The sequence below is a fragment of the Camelus dromedarius genome, chromosome 28 (genome assembly GCF_036321535.1).
Source record: "Camelus dromedarius isolate mCamDro1 chromosome 28, mCamDro1.pat, whole genome shotgun sequence".
Classification (NCBI taxonomy): domain Eukaryota; kingdom Metazoa; phylum Chordata; class Mammalia; order Artiodactyla; family Camelidae; genus Camelus; species Camelus dromedarius.
The window spans coordinates 8,081,628-8,096,954 of NC_087463.1; the positions used below are offsets into that span (position 1 = coordinate 8,081,628).

The following is a 15,327-nucleotide window of genomic DNA, read 5'->3' on the forward strand; positions in this document are numbered from 1 at the left end:
GGCTGTAGCTGCACTGTCGTCCAGTAAACATCTGGGGATACAGCTTGATAAAAGATGTCTGCACCCCTGTCACAGCTTCCCTGAGGGACAATGCCCTATAAATGTTAATGTGATTTTTGAAGACTTCATCTGTGGCAAAGTTCAAAGTCGCGGGTGGATTTGGGCTTCAGGCTGAGTCATTCTGGAGTCCCCGCTATAGGCCAGATCTTTTTGTGAGCATTTCAAGGGGTTTTCTCAAATTCTATAAATAGTTTAATAACGCCTGTATAACCATCTATTTTTATCGCTAGCCTTCCAGACAGTTTCAGACTTAATGTGGCTGCTCATTGAAAGTAGAATTTCACAAGCCTTCAGTTTCCAATTGCTTCCAGAGCGTGGCCTGTGGGCCTGGCACTGAACAGTGGGATCCTGGACAGCACTTCTGCCTGGAGGAGGTGACCTGACCCTCCTGGTAGAACCTGGTCCAGGCAGAAACTCTAGGAATCTCCAGAAAGCTGGATGGGCTGGGTTCTGGCCTCAGCTCCCACTTTCCTCCCACAGAAAACCCTGGACCAGGCGCTTGTCCACTGTATGCCTCGTTTCTCAAATAGCAGGCTGTGCACATAGTAGCTCTTTTTCTATTTAGGGGGCTCTCAGTTTTTCTTAAAGGTTTTCATATCTGTTTCATCATTCCGTCACCTCGTGGACCCTGTGCAGGTCAGACAGTCTCCTCCCATTTTACAGATGAGGACACAGAGGCAGATTTTTTGCAGACTGGCCTGATAGTCACGTGGTGCCCTGCCCAAACTAGCCTCGTTGGCCCTTTATTTTGCAGTGGGCTTGCTCCCAGAGTTGAGGCCATGGTGAGCACGCACGCCCCCCTCCCCAACCAGAGAGCTCTGCTTAAGGATGAGACCTACCTGTGCCGGGGCCAGACCTGGTGGATACCTGCCTCCAAGCCCATGGCCACCCTCTGGGAGAAATCCCAATTCTGCAGAGCCAACAGCTGGGCCCTCTTATCAGGAGGGACCTTCAAGGAAGCGCAGGGCAGAGGCAGGCAGCTATCCTATATACCTTTTCAAACAGGATGCCTTTGGGGGAGAAAGAACAACAGAAACAGAGACCTAGGTTCCAGCCCTACCTGCCTTAGAAGGATGGTCTGATTCCTGGACCTCATCCTCCAGTGTGAGATGCTGTGTGGGGTAGAGCTGGTCCTGCTGGTGGGAAGTGCTTGGGAAAGAACATTGTTATGCAAATGGACGGTGGTACTATTACACCAAAGTCAGACAGGCAGCTGGTGAGGCCAGCGTGCCAGCACCGCACCGCAGAGTCGGCTGAGTGTCTGGTTACTGAGGGTTGCCCTTGGTCTGTGGACTTAAGCACTCCGACTCACCTGTCCCTGGCAAGTGGTACCTGTAGGTGTCTTCCTGAGGCTGGAGGAATCCTGTGACACCTGCTTGCAGGAATTCCTGCTCATCCACCAGTCTTCCTGTCAGGCAGTGCAGCCGTCTCTTCCTGCTCAGGTTGAAAGGAAAACTTCCAGCCTTTTCTGAGGGCTTTTCAAGGCCACAGCCACCGCAGGTGCTGGCTCCCCCTTGCCTGAGGATGAGGCTTCGTGCCTGCATAAGTGCCAGACAGAATTCCCACTGAATCAGTCCAACTTCTCAGCTTCTTTCCGCTGCACCCCAGCACCACTCCCCTGCCTACCCCCACCTACAGATCAGCAGAGCTGAGCCTACTTGACCTGATTTTGCCAACCCAGATTTTGCTTACACCCTGGGAAGCTTGGAAAATATCTCCAGAATGTTCTAGATTCAACTGAAAGTGGCTGAGGGCAGTTCCCAGACAATGTATTCCCTTCACCTGGTGCCAAGTGCCAGGGAGAACGCATTCTCAGCCACGATGCCCACCGGTCACAGAAAATGTCTCCAGGGCCTTGTTTATTAATAATCATAAAGGGCCAGCATTTGAGGCATGAGGTTTATGTCTGTTTTTTACAGCAGATGCAAGATTATCCCAATAACATCACGCTCTCTTCATCCTTTTGGGTGGGACTCAAAGGGCAGCAGTCACCGCCAGCATGTGGGGACATGACATGAGTCTCAGGAGCGTCTCAGGTGCTTATGACAGCTGCACTGATGGCTCCAGGCAAGGGTCTGTGTTTGCAGTGGGCAGCCTTTGTCTCTGTGGTCTGGGGATCTGTCGCAGGGCCCCACCTTGCCCAGCCACGGAACTGGCCGCATGACTTGGGTCTGGCAAATCAAGTAGCCCCCATCTCCGCGTCCACAGTGGTTGGTCTGCGGGATGGTCATCTGACAAGCAGGGCCAATCAGAATCCTTCCCTGAGATTTGCAGGTTGGACACAGGAGAGAGGGGGTCTGTCTTCTTTTGGCTCACATGCCATCATGATAAAGACTGCCATCTTTGCCATCACAGAGGAGACCCTGGCAGGGGAGAAAGTGGTCAACATGCACGAAACTGAAGCAGGCAGAAGCACAAGCAGGGAGGGCCAGCTCTGGCATTGTCTGAGCCCTGTAGACAGCCATGTTCTTGAGAATCACCCCAGCTGTCTAAACCACTTCAGGCCCCGTGTGCTTAAGCTAGTTTAAGGGGGTTTCTGTCACTTGCAACTAAGAACACTGACAGTGTCTGGGGGCAGAGCAGGGGAAGCAGTAAACAGACCAGGGCTTTGGCATTATGTGGTTGGGAGTCTCTGGGCCATGGCCTGGAGACGGCAAGGCCACCTGGGGAAAGGTCCAGCCTGGAGTAGGAAGAGAAAGGACATGCCAAAGGCAGGGCCCAGCGGCCATCAGAACTCAAAGTAAGCAACCAGTCCCAGGGCGGAGGCTACAGCCCTGTGCTCACAATGGCCTGTAGAGTGTCTTCTCCCTCCTGACAAGATAGAGGCCCACCAGACTGTTGCCTGAGCCAGAGTGACCTGCAGGTCAGATCCCCACTGTTCCAGAGTCAAGATACAGCTGAATCCCAGGGCCAGGCCTCAGGGCCCAGCAGGACCCAGCCAAGACTGGCAGCTGTGGCCGTGATGTGGCCGTCATGGCCAGCTGTGAATGCAGCCCGGCGGCACACCCCTTGGCTGGGGCTGCACACACAGCCTGCCAGAAGGAAGGGGCGGCCAGGTCTGGGGCTGGCTTTGGTGGACAGAATGACTCAGGGCACAATGACCAGGAGGTCTCACAGCCACTTCTTAAACACCTACTGTGCCCCAGATCCATTGCACATGTCACTCCTTGAAGCCAGGGAGGTCTGTCTGACCCGGTCAGAGTGATGCCAGGACCTGAGTGATCCTTCCATCCTGCTGCCCCAAGTGGGTGTGTGAGAGGCAGGGCATGAGCTGCCGCCCAGGGAGGACTGCCCAACACACAGGTACCGGCCAGACAGCCCTGCCTCCCCTCTCCTCCTCTCATGCTGGGCTCTGCAGGAAGGATGCCACCCGGCCTCAGCCCACCCTCCTTTCCCACTCAGCCCCATTCCATCCCCATGCCAGGCCCCAGGGAGCCACTGTTCCACCACAGAGGAGGGGCCTGTTGTTGTGCTGACCAGTTCTTTTTGGTCCTATGTCACAGAAACCAAATTGAGGTGGCTTTACATCCCTGAATCCCTTTTCGTAAGGATACAGAGGCGTCTCATGGGGGCCCAAGATCCTGGGCAAGGACAGGAGATGGCACATTCAGGGTTCTCTGTCTGGCTGCGGGGACTTTGATCTGCTGTAGTGTTTCCAGCTCCCCATCCAGGCTGGCCCCTGGCTTGGGAATGCCCCTGCCACTGCCTGTGTGACTAGGTGCCACCAAAGGGCCATATTGTCTTTTGTGAGGTGGAAGCTCATGCCCTGAGGTCCCCCCAGATGATAATGACCAGGTCGGGCAGGACTTCCCAGGAATGACCCAGGGCCTGTTTCTACCAGCTGGGGGCGGGCCAGCAGGCCCTGGGCTGAGAGACAGGGACAGAGGAGGGAGGGGGGAACTGAGGAGGAGAGTGTGCAGGTGGGCTTCGATTGCCTGGCAAGCAGTGTCTGAGGGGACCGGCTGACTGAAGGGGAGGCCTGAGGTCAGGGAAGAGCCGGATGAAAACCACAGATGACCATATCACGAAGGGCGACTCTGCAGAACGGCATGGGCTTGCTCGATGCAACCTTGCAAAGGGAAAAAAATCCCAAATAAACAAAGGAACCTATGACACCCTATGACAAAAATATTACCCACAAAAGTGAAACAGAAGCCACGAGACGGCCCTGGAGCAGGGGGACCAGGGCTGGCACAGAGTGGGTGGGAAGACTGCGTCGGGGAGGGAAATAACAACCACAAATGAGAGAAAATGCGGATTCAGCAAACATACTGACCTGTCCTCTCAAGTCTTAGATTAAGGAAAGAATGGCAGCGGCCTGTTCCCTCTGAACATGTTGCCCTCTTAAAGAAGAGATGTCTGGTTGTTTATCGTGGCATCTTTACCCACGTGTTCACAACCACCTGCTCGAACCAGGTACCATCCTAGGGGACAAGGCGATGGATAAGACAGCAGGATTCCAGACCTAGAGAAACTTTCTTTCTAGCGAAAGGTCAGATCCTCAACAAATACAGGACCTGACAGAGGTGATAAGGGCTGGGAGGAAAATACAGCAGGCTTCCAGACGGTGAGCCCTGGGGGCTGCTGTCCTAGACGGGCAGTCAGGGGAAGCGTCCCTGAGGAGCCAACAGGGGAAGTGAAAGTTTGAGCTGAATTTAAAAAAAAAAAAGAGCCTTCTATTTGAAAATGACTTTCCTCATTCCAATATAAAGCATTTTGGAAAATATTCTCTTTAAGCCCTCCAACCAATGGCCGGGGGGAGGACTGGGCTCAACTCCTTGAGGGTGGGCTGTCACCAGCTCCCAGTACCCACCCCTCCCACATCTCATCGTGACTTCTCAAGGAAAAAGAAACTTCTTGCCAGCAGGAAATAAAAGGGCACTTTCTCCTCCACACTGGGGACATGGCAGCCGCCGCCACCTCTCTGCACAGAAACAAACGAGAGTCACCAGGGGTGTAGAAAGTGGATGGACAAATTTCCCTTGGTCATTTGTTTCAGAAGGAGGAGAAGGAAGTGATGGTGAGTTTTCAGGGATCGGCGGGGCTGCCATCTCCTTCAGGAAGCTTCGGAAAACACGGAGGTCCTTGTGCCCTAATGCCTCCCTTCTCTCAGGGCACCGTCTCCCTGCTGCGGCTGCTGGCCACCCGCTCTGGACGGGGGGTGTTTTCCCCCTTTGCCTGTAGGCAGCTGCTTTTGGCTTGACCGCAGGACTCTATCATGCCAGAGTTCATGTGGTTATCCAGAGTGGGGAAGAATTTCCCAGAATGCCTTGAGAAACCTGAGACACTGAATGGCTTTCAGGGCTTATTGATGTGGCCAGTGCAGGAAATAGCAGTACGTCAATAAATAGTTTTAGGCAGGAAACAGGGCTTAAATGGTAGCCTTAAAGTTTGGGGAAAAGCACTAGGGGTTGCTGGGAGGGAGCCTGCCAGTCAGATGAGAACCTGGAGCCAAATACCAGACTTTGAAATGGCTGCCACCAATCTGAGGCCCCTTGCTGGTTCTGGATGCAAAAGGCTGAGACTGAAGGCGGAGCTGGTGACCCAGGGGATGGCTGGTTTGGGTTGGCAGAAAAGAGCTCCTTGTTCCGGAGGAGAAGCTGGCAACCTACAACATACGTACCCAGAAGAGACACATAGGCTGGCTTTTGGTGGCCTCTGGGCTGGGCAGGGTCACAACCCACTTCTCCACCCTTCTAGTGAGAATCGCCACTAGCTGGCAGGTCACTCCAAGAGTTCTGATGTCCCAATCAAAAAAAAGAAAAAAAATCAAGGAAAAATGTCACAATCTGCCAATTTCTTTTTAAGTAACTGTTTTTCTGATTATAAAACAAAATGTTCACAAAAATGTAGGGAAATTCAGAAAATAATAAAAAAAAAAGTTGAAAATAAAGGTCATCCATAATTCCACTATGGAGAAACAAACCACTCTTAACACTTGGGCTATTTCTCATCTTTCTTCCTTTAAAAATTTTTTTTTCATGGATGAGATTATACAATATATGTAATTTTGCTTTTCCTTTTTTTTACTTAGCATCACAGAGCCATTTTCCCAAGCTGTTACAAACTTCTCATCAACATAATTTTAACGAGTGTATGAATCATCATTTTCTTAATCATTCCTCTATTGTTAGATGCGTAGGTTGTTGAAGTTTTGTGTGTATTAACCTTATTTTTCCTGTTATTTTTAATTATTTCCTTATGATAATCGTCCAGAAGTGCAATTACTGGATCAAACAATAAGATCACTTTAAGGCTTAAGATTTTCCAGGAAAGTGATATCAGTTTACACTGCCCATAGAGTGAGAGTATGTCTCACTGCATCTTCACCAGCATTGACTACTACTGGTTTTTAAGCTTTGCTAGCATAGTAGGTGAAAAAAAAATTATATTTTCACTTGTTTGATTGCTACTGAGATTTAATTAATTTTTACATATTTATCAGCAATTTATGTTTTGACATATGAATTATGTTTTAATGCCCTTTCCAATTGTCCCCGAGGGATTTAGTACTTTTAATACCAATTTGAACAAGCTATTTATATATTAAGACCATTACCCTTTGTCCCATTTATTGCAAATTTTTTCCTAGTTTGTCAATCGCCTTCAAAATGTGTTTATAATATTTTGATACATTCCTCTTGTTTTAATGGAGAAAGCCCTTCTTCATCTAGAAATTTGATACTCAGTTTTCTTCAAGTTCTTACCATTTGTCCTTTTTCTTTTTTTCTTTTTTTTTTTTTTAACATTTACCTCTTTATTCCATCTGGAATTCATTTTAGATCCCAGTGTGAAAGGAGACTCTAAATTATCCTTGCCCCTCGTCCCTCCCCACACACACATAGACAGCTGTCTCTGAACCATTGCTTGAGTGAATAATGCTTCCTTTGCTACTGACTGTGGTTCTCCAGGGACTATGTGATAAATCCTTATAGATGCCAAATTTGTTTCTAGGCTATCTGATGTAGCTGTGCTGTCTTATGTCAGTTCCACACCCTTTTCATTATTAAAGCTTTAGAATAAGTGTACGTAATATAATTCTTTCCTATTTTCTTTTGTTTTGTTTTGAGCTATTTCCCTATTATTCTTTCAAATTACTTTTAGGATGACTTTTTTCAAGTCTCCATTTCCCCTTTTTCTCCAAAAAGTTCCCGTTGGAATAGAGTACAAATTGGTGTTAAACCTGTGAATTATTTCAAGGAGAATTACCATCTTTTCAATGCTGTCTACCCATTAAGGAATATTATGTTTCTTCACTTGGTTAAGACTTTTCTCTTAAATTTCTCAGTTCAGTTTTGCAATTTTCTTCATAGAAACCTTGCACGTTTTTAAATAATGTCATTTAAGAATTTCGATTGTTTACTAAATGAGCTTTTGTGCATTAAAATATCTCACTGGTTAAATTAAAAACCTGTTGATTTTTCTATATTAAGTTTGCATCTAAATTCTCATTGATGAATTAGTTACTAAACTCTCGTTAATTCTAATCTTTATTAGAGAGTTCTTTTGGATTTCTCATATATATAGTCATATCAAATCATTTTACCTCCTTTCTTCAAAGGTCATGGATGCTGCTGCTCGTTTTTAATCAGGCCTATTGATGGAATATATTACATTTATAGATTTACTGATACCAAGTCATCCTTGCCTCTCTGGGATAAAATCTACTTGGTTATAAGGGATCCATTTGTTAGTATTTCATTTAGGACTTTCACATCTATTCACATGAGAAGGAGTAGCCCATAGACTTCCTTATTTGTGATTTACCATCATTATGAGGTTTTGGTAATAGGGAACTGGAAAAGCTTATCTTTTTCTGTTTTTGGGACCAGTTTACGTAGCAGAGCAAGTATCTCACTTTTTGAAAGTGTGACTCACCTATAAGAGTCACAAGTTTATATAATAGGTATTCTTTCAGGACTTTTCGTGTTTTTCAGTATTTTCTGGCTTTTTATTTTTTAGTAAGGTTTGGTGATATTTATTTTCTAAAAGAGCATCTATTTCATCATTTTTCCAAAATCATTAGCATAGAGTTGTAAATAGTTTTTATTGTGCTTTTTTTATCTACTTCATATCTGTTTATATATATTGTTCATATTTCTAATTTTATTTCTATTTCTTCTTTAATTTTATATATAATTTCCTTTCCCTATTTTCTAATTAGTTAATTGCTGGCTTTATCTGTATTTTGCCCTTTCATCTCTTCCCTTAGTTATTGGTGGTTTGGTTTTCTAAGCTTTTTGAGTTGAATATGTAGATTAACACTGTCCAACAGAAGTATAATACGATCCACATATGTACTTTTAAATTTAATATTGTATTTTATTATACTCATTATATCCAGAATTTCAACATGTAATCAGTATTTTTAAAATGTGAGATATTTTACATTCTTTTTTTCATGCTAACTCCATGAAAACTAGTGTCTGTTTTACACAGACAGTGCATCTCAGTTTAGAGGCACATTTCAAGGACTCAACAGTCACATGGGACTAGTGGCTACTGTATTAGCTGCATAGGTTTAGAGGATACATTTACTTCTTTTTTTAATTAATTTTTTTTTTTTTTTTGGCCAAGGGAGGTAATTAGATTTATTTATTTTTAGAGGAGGTACTGGGAATTGAACCTAGGAACCTGTGCATGCTAAGCATGCACTCTACCACTTGAGCTATACCCTCCCCCTGCTTCCTTTTTTAATAGCCAAAGTAGTTAAGACAAAAATTTACCTCTCATTATAGCTTTGACCACATCTCACAAGTTTTTACAGCTCTTTATTTCCTAAATAATCTATTATTACATATTTGATCACATCTTTATTCCATCTTTCTTTAGGAGAATACCTTTTAAACATCCAAGTAATGGGCTAAGTTTTTCATTGTTTTTAATTCTTAGTACAAATATGCAACCTGTACAATTTCTGTATTTTAACACTTACAGTAGAATCACAGTTTATAATTCAGGCTTGTTTTGATTTTATCTTATTCATTACACTAAATCATCTGAGTAATCAATTTTTGTTCATTTAACCAGCCATAGAATACTAGTGATTTCGTTTCCCAATACTAGTCTTTTCCTTATGTTTAATAGCTTTTGTTTTATGTATTTGAGTCTATACTATACAGTATTATAATGTTTTATATGAACTATATTGGCTTGTATTTCTATCCACATAAATTAACCTCTTTATTTTACTTAATGATTGTTATCTTGAAAACTATTTTGAGTTTACTTGTGTTTTAATTTTATTTTCATTTTACCCATTTATTTATTTTATATATCTTGTTTTATTTTAATGTGCTAGTGGTTACTAGTGTTTTCTTTTAATATTTTTTAAAACATATTGTAACATCTATTTCTCTATCAAACTTAAGAAAGAGGCAATAATCTGAGTCTTTATGGTCTAAGGTATTAAATTTTGTGTCCTTTACAATTTTCTGCCCCTCTCCCACCAGTATTTATCAGTCTTTAGTAATTTAATCTTGGATTGTTAAGTTACTACTACTACTACTATGAAATTCTTATTCAAATTACATTTAATTTTCAAGTATCTTCTCTTTCAAGGATTATTTCTGGCTTTTGACTCATCCTTATAACCAAAATTATAATTACTTATTTTGACTTAACTTCATAAGTCTACCTGCTTTCAAGTTTTCATTTCTGGTCCTTCTATACCATGATTTTCTCAGAGTTGAGTAAGAAATTTCTTTTTGGCTGAAGCAAGCATTCAAGAAAGCTTTTCAGAAACAGACTCACAGACATAGTAAACAATCTTATGGTTACTGGGCGAAAAGAGGGTGGGAAGGGATAAATTTGGGAGTCTGAGATTTGCAAATGTTAGCCACTATATATAAAAATAGATTTTAAAAAACAAAATCTCTTCTGTATAGCACAGGGAACTATATTCAATATCTTGTAATAACCTTTAATGAAAAATAATATGAAAAGGAATATATGTATGTATATGCATGGCTGGGACATTGTGCTGTACACCAGAAATTGACACATTGTAACTGACTATACGTCAATAAAAAATAAATAAATAAAATTTATGACCTCCAGTACAGTATGTTTTTAGGAAAAAAAGATGAAGTTTTTAATTTTTAAGTTATTTTTAATTGTAGTTTTTATTTATTTATTTTGGTGGGAGGAAGTAATTAGGTTTATTTATTTTTACAGGAGGTACTGGGGATTGAACCCAGGACCTCGTGCATGTTAAGCATGCACTCTACTGCTTGTACTAATTGTAGTTTTCAGAAAAGACAAAGTTTATCATCTCAGCCATGTTCTAAGTGTGCAGCTCAGTCGTGTTAAGGATAGTCTCATTGCTATGCAGTCTCCAAAACTTTTCATCTTACAAAACTGAAATTCTAACTTATTAAATAGCTCCTCATTGCCCCCTCTCCCTAGCCTCTGGCAATCATCATTCTACTTTCTGTTTCTGTGAATCTGACTACTCTGGATACCTATATAAGTGGAATCATACAGTACTTGTCTTTTTGTGACTGACTTATTTCGCTTAACATAAATGTCCTCAAGGCTCATGCATGTTGTAGCATGCATCACTGTATTCTGAGATGGAATAATACCCTGTTGTCTGCGTATTACTACATTTTGTTCATTCATCTGTTGATGGGCACTTGGGTTGCTTCCACCTCTTGGCTATTATGAATAGTGCAGCTATGAACATGGGTGTGCAAATACCTCTTCAAGATCCTGCTTTCAGTTGTTTTGTATACATCCCCAGAAGTGGAATTGTTGGGTCATATTGGTAATTCTATTTCTGATTTTTTGAGGACTCACCATACTATTTTCCATGTCAGCTGCACCATTTACTTTTTATTTAAAGATAAGCACGTGGGTGGGATTTTTAAAAAAAATTTGCTTGTGTAAAATGTCTATCCCTTGCTTTCACTCAGTTGGGTGTGTTCTTTCCACCTCAAACATACGAAGATGTTGCCTCAGTGTCTCTGAATTTTATTATCAATTACAGAAGTGTAAGGCCAACCATATTTTTGTTCCTTTGTAAGAAACCTAGTGTTTGTTTTTTTTTTCCCTTCAAAGCTGTTTTTAGAAATTTTCCTTTTCCTTAAAATTAAAAAAGGAGATTCTCCTGCTAAGTATAAATGGTGGGGCTCTGGAACACTGTGAACCCTTTTTGCCTGAAGAGTCAGCTCTTTTTTGTTTTTTTGGATTTTGTTTTCAACTTGAAATTTTTCTCTCTTGTTCCTTTAGTTCCGTGTACTCTGATGTTCCTTTTGTAAACTCTAATTCATAGGTTAGGTGTTCATTCTCTGTCTTCTCTTTCATTTTTCTTCTTTCTTTTTTTTTTAAATCTATTTATCTCTGTCTTCAGCTCTCAAGCCCTTTTCCAAGTCTGTCTTATTTCACTTTTTCTGCAGTACCCATTCTGTCCTTTACTCCTTCCAATTTACATTTCATATTGTTGTTGGATTTCTGATCTCATTTGGTTCTCTCCTAACCCCAGTCCCAGTCTCACACTTCATCTCAGCCTACAGTTTTAATCATATCACAGAATCCATATTACTGTTCTTAACAGACGTTCAGTCCCACATGTTCGTCCTTGGGTTTTTTATTTTATTTATCTTTGGTTTATTGTAGTTGACATTTTCAGAGTTATGCATCTCCATTAGGTCTTCAAGATAAGGCTCCCTTATCCTGCGGTGCAGGACTTTCCCATAGACGCCGTATTTCTTTTCTCCTCCCTTTCCCTTGAATGAGAAAGCTGGGTTTGGTCTTGGTTAGTTACTCAAATCATCCTTGGAATTGCTCAGTGTCTGCTAAGGTAATAGCAGAGTCTCCACCTTGGACCTAAAGCTGGTGGCTGTAAGCACACATCCCAAGTTCAACTTCCAGTACTTAGCAGGCACTCAGTCTTCTAATGAGCTCTGCCGCCCAAGACAGATTCCTCTCTCAACGCCACTGATTATCAGGAGGAACCTGAATCAAGCTGTAGTTCTTTGATCAGATATAATCATTTTTTTAAAAACTCCAGTCCCTGGTTTGCACTGCCCTGAGCCTTTTCCTGCCCCAGAGGGCTTTGACTGAGAGCGCTGTGCCTCCGAGGACACAGGGAACCTCCCCAACTCCTTCTGCCCCTGAATCTCCAGTGACTGGGGTAAGAGCAGTGCTCCTGGGAGCTGCCTTAATGCACAGGCACGGGGCCTTGTCAGTAGTTACAGACTCTGCCTACCAGCCAGGGGCAGACAGAGGGTGGGCTGAAGCTTAAGTTCCCTCCTGTCTCACCCCTGCCTGTGATCTTGTGGGCAGGAAGCCAAGCTGCTCTGGGCAACTAGAACTTCTTGATGACAGCATTTTAATGGTAAAGAGACTGTGGTGAACTCTTATCTTCCTCCTCTATATCTGACTTCACAGGTATTTTGGGGGGAGATGGAGAAAGGGCATCCCAGGCATTGACAGAGAGGCACCATTTTAACTCCCAAGACGGCACTTTATATAGTCCTCAGCTTGTGGTTCTCAACCACGGTTGTACATTGGAATCACCTGGCAAGCTTTCAAAATGTATCAGTGTACTGGCTCCACCCTGACCATTTACACAAGCCTCTTTGGGGCTGAGTCCAAGCATTAGTAGCTTCTCAGTTCCTCCAGATGACTCCAGTGTGCAACCAGGACTGAGAACATTTAGCTTAGAGCAGAGAGCAATGGAGGGGCTTAGGTTCTTGTTCAAGTTCTTGTGCCGGTGACCCTGGTCAAGTCTTTTCAACTCTTTGTACCTCAGTTTTCCCCATTCTAAAATGGGAATAACGCTGCCCCTGCTCTGACCATAAAAGGAAATCATGGGATAAACAGAAGTTAATGAGAGTGTAACCACCCAAAGTTTCATGACCTCAAGGCCAGCAGTACAGCATCCTTTGCAGATTCTGGGGCAGCAGGGAAGGTAATTCATTGGGTCACAAGAATGAGAAAACCACAGGGCAGTCCCTATGGGAACTGCCTGATCCAGATTCTGTACTAGGGAGGAGATCCTGCTACTTTTGGGGTCCCTGGCTAACCCCAAGGGACTATTCCAAGGACTCTGCCCTGGCTCAGCCTCCAGGCTGAAAGGACCCCATGCGCTGGCAGACCACAGTTGTATACAGGTGAACATTTCAGTGGGAAGAGAGTGGTGAGGCAGGAGGCCTGAGCGCAGGTGTGAGGCCCATGAGATCTGTGGGTATGAATGGACCTCCAGGGACAGTCCAGACCTGTGACTTGGTGGAAAGTACAGACTTGGAAAGGAGTAAGAGCTTGGCCTCTGAGGTATTACTTTTCCAATCTAAACACACCATCAAAAAGGAGGGGGCAGGGGAGTTGGTCTCCAGAGCAGGCAGACCAGGGTTCAAGTCCCAGCTCTGCCATTGCCTCATAGCCAGGGGTAAATTGCATAACTGCTCTAACCTCAGACTCACCAGCTGTAAAATGGGGCAATACCAGGACCTGCCTCATAGGATGATTGTGATGATTAGGTGAAACATTGCAATGAAAGTGCTTGGTTAGTGTCTGCCTCAAAGATGGTAGCCGCTGCTCCTTCTGTTTCACACACACACACACACACACACACACTTGAAACTGATGAAGCTCTGATAGTCATAAGCTATGACCCAGGCTCTCAGAAGCTGGAACTGGTGGGACTTCTCTTGGAAGTCTTCTCATCCAGCCCCTAATTTGCCAGCCAAGGAGACTGAGGCCTCACCTGCCCTTTTAGGTTTCTGGATGGCACCTTCATTACACACGAGGGATCAACATTAACCAGGTCATCCGTAGGGACCTTCCATCTCTTCAAAGGCACTGATTTCTAGTTGAAAGTAGTAACTCTTACATCTGAGTTCCCCAAAGTCCCTTTACCTGGAACCCCACCCCACCATGGCTTTTAATTCCTTCCGTTTTGTATCAGTTATGAGTGAGTATGTCTTATCCTAGCCCCTACTGCAGTGCCTGGCACACAGTGGGGCAGTAATATTAAGGAAGAGGAAGGAAGGAATGAACGAATGCCTCTAATTTTCCTTCTCTGCTCCAGGCCCCTTGCAGGCAATGGCTGTAGCTGTGTCTCTAACCCAGTAGGGGGGCCAAGATGGGCCATTGCTGGACGGGTGTGGGGCAATGTTCTGGTTACCCTCCCGGCCGTGGAGGCATGATTTGGAGATTAGCAAAGGGAGATAGTTTAGCCACAAGGAGTTGAATGGAGGCAGTGATGACTGGGTAAGGGTTCATCCTCCCCTTTATTTCATTGCCTCCATCTCAGTATTGGGGTCAGTGAGGCAAGGCTGTGTGGCCTCCCAAATCGGAGACAATGAAGAGGTGCTCTGGCCAAAGGTCAGCCTTCTACCGCAGCTGAGTCCTCGGCATTCACGCTCCAGCCACGGGTCACCCATCCCCCTCCTCGTTGAAAACATGGGGTTTACCAGTTGCCCAGGGCCAGCCCTTAGCCAGCGGGCAGCGCGGCAGAGCGGGGCAGTGCCCGGGCCCCTCCCACCCCTCGCGCGGCTGACGTGGTCTCTTGTGTCTCCGCAGAAGGACTTCACGGTGCGGGAGGAGCTGCAGCAGCAGGACGTGGAGCGCTGGCTGGGCTTCATCACCTTCCTGTGCGAGGTGTTTGGCACCATGCGCAGCAGCACGGGCGAGCCCTTCCGCGTGCTCGTCTGCCCCATCTACACCTGCCTCAGGGAGGTAAGCCACCGCCCGGCCGGGTCCCCAGCCGGCCTGAGAGCGGGCGCTAATGACGCGCGTCCCGGAGGCGCCGGGAAAGCCGCAAGGCTTGTACCACGTAAAGTGATCCATCTTTTGGGAAAGAGAAACGTGACTCCCCCGTGCTTTTGTTTACTATCTCCAGGTTTTTATTTATTGAATTTACGTAACGGGAAATAGTCCCCCACAGGAAAGTATTATGAACTCAAACTGCAGTAATTCATATTCTAGAACACTGCCTGCAGAAAGGGGGCCTACAGAAAATATTATTCGAATGAATGGATCTTTGGACTGGATCGGTTTACCATTGAATTATTTATTCCAAAAATGTTTGCTTCTAAATTTCCCCTGAAGAAGAAACAAATAAGAAAAATCAAGAAACTTTTAAGAAGTACAAAGTCAGTGGGGTATTATAACCCACTTTAGAGGGTCACCCTTGGTGGTTCTCAGGGGATAGAATTGAAGGGGCAAATGTGGGAGCTGCTGGTGTCGTCCAGTGAGAGGCTGGTGGCTCAGAACACAGTCATGGGAGTGAGGAGGAGGAAGGCCATTTGTATTCCACTT

The 15,327-nt window shown here is 44.6% G+C and overlaps 1 protein-coding gene across 7 annotated transcripts in view; it reads left to right on the forward strand.

Annotated features, from left to right (window-relative positions):
• Positions 1-15,327, forward strand: part of CTIF (cap binding complex dependent translation initiation factor) — a 282,841-nt gene that overhangs the window by 230,237 nt on the left and 37,277 nt on the right. For all 7 annotated transcript variants that reach the window (XM_031441944.2, XM_031441948.2, XM_031441951.2 and 4 more), the window contains one exon: positions 14,590-14,745. In XM_031441944.2, coding sequence (XP_031297804.1) covers positions 14,590-14,745 — 156 coding nt within the window. The remainder of the gene's footprint in view (positions 1-14,589; positions 14,746-15,327) is intronic.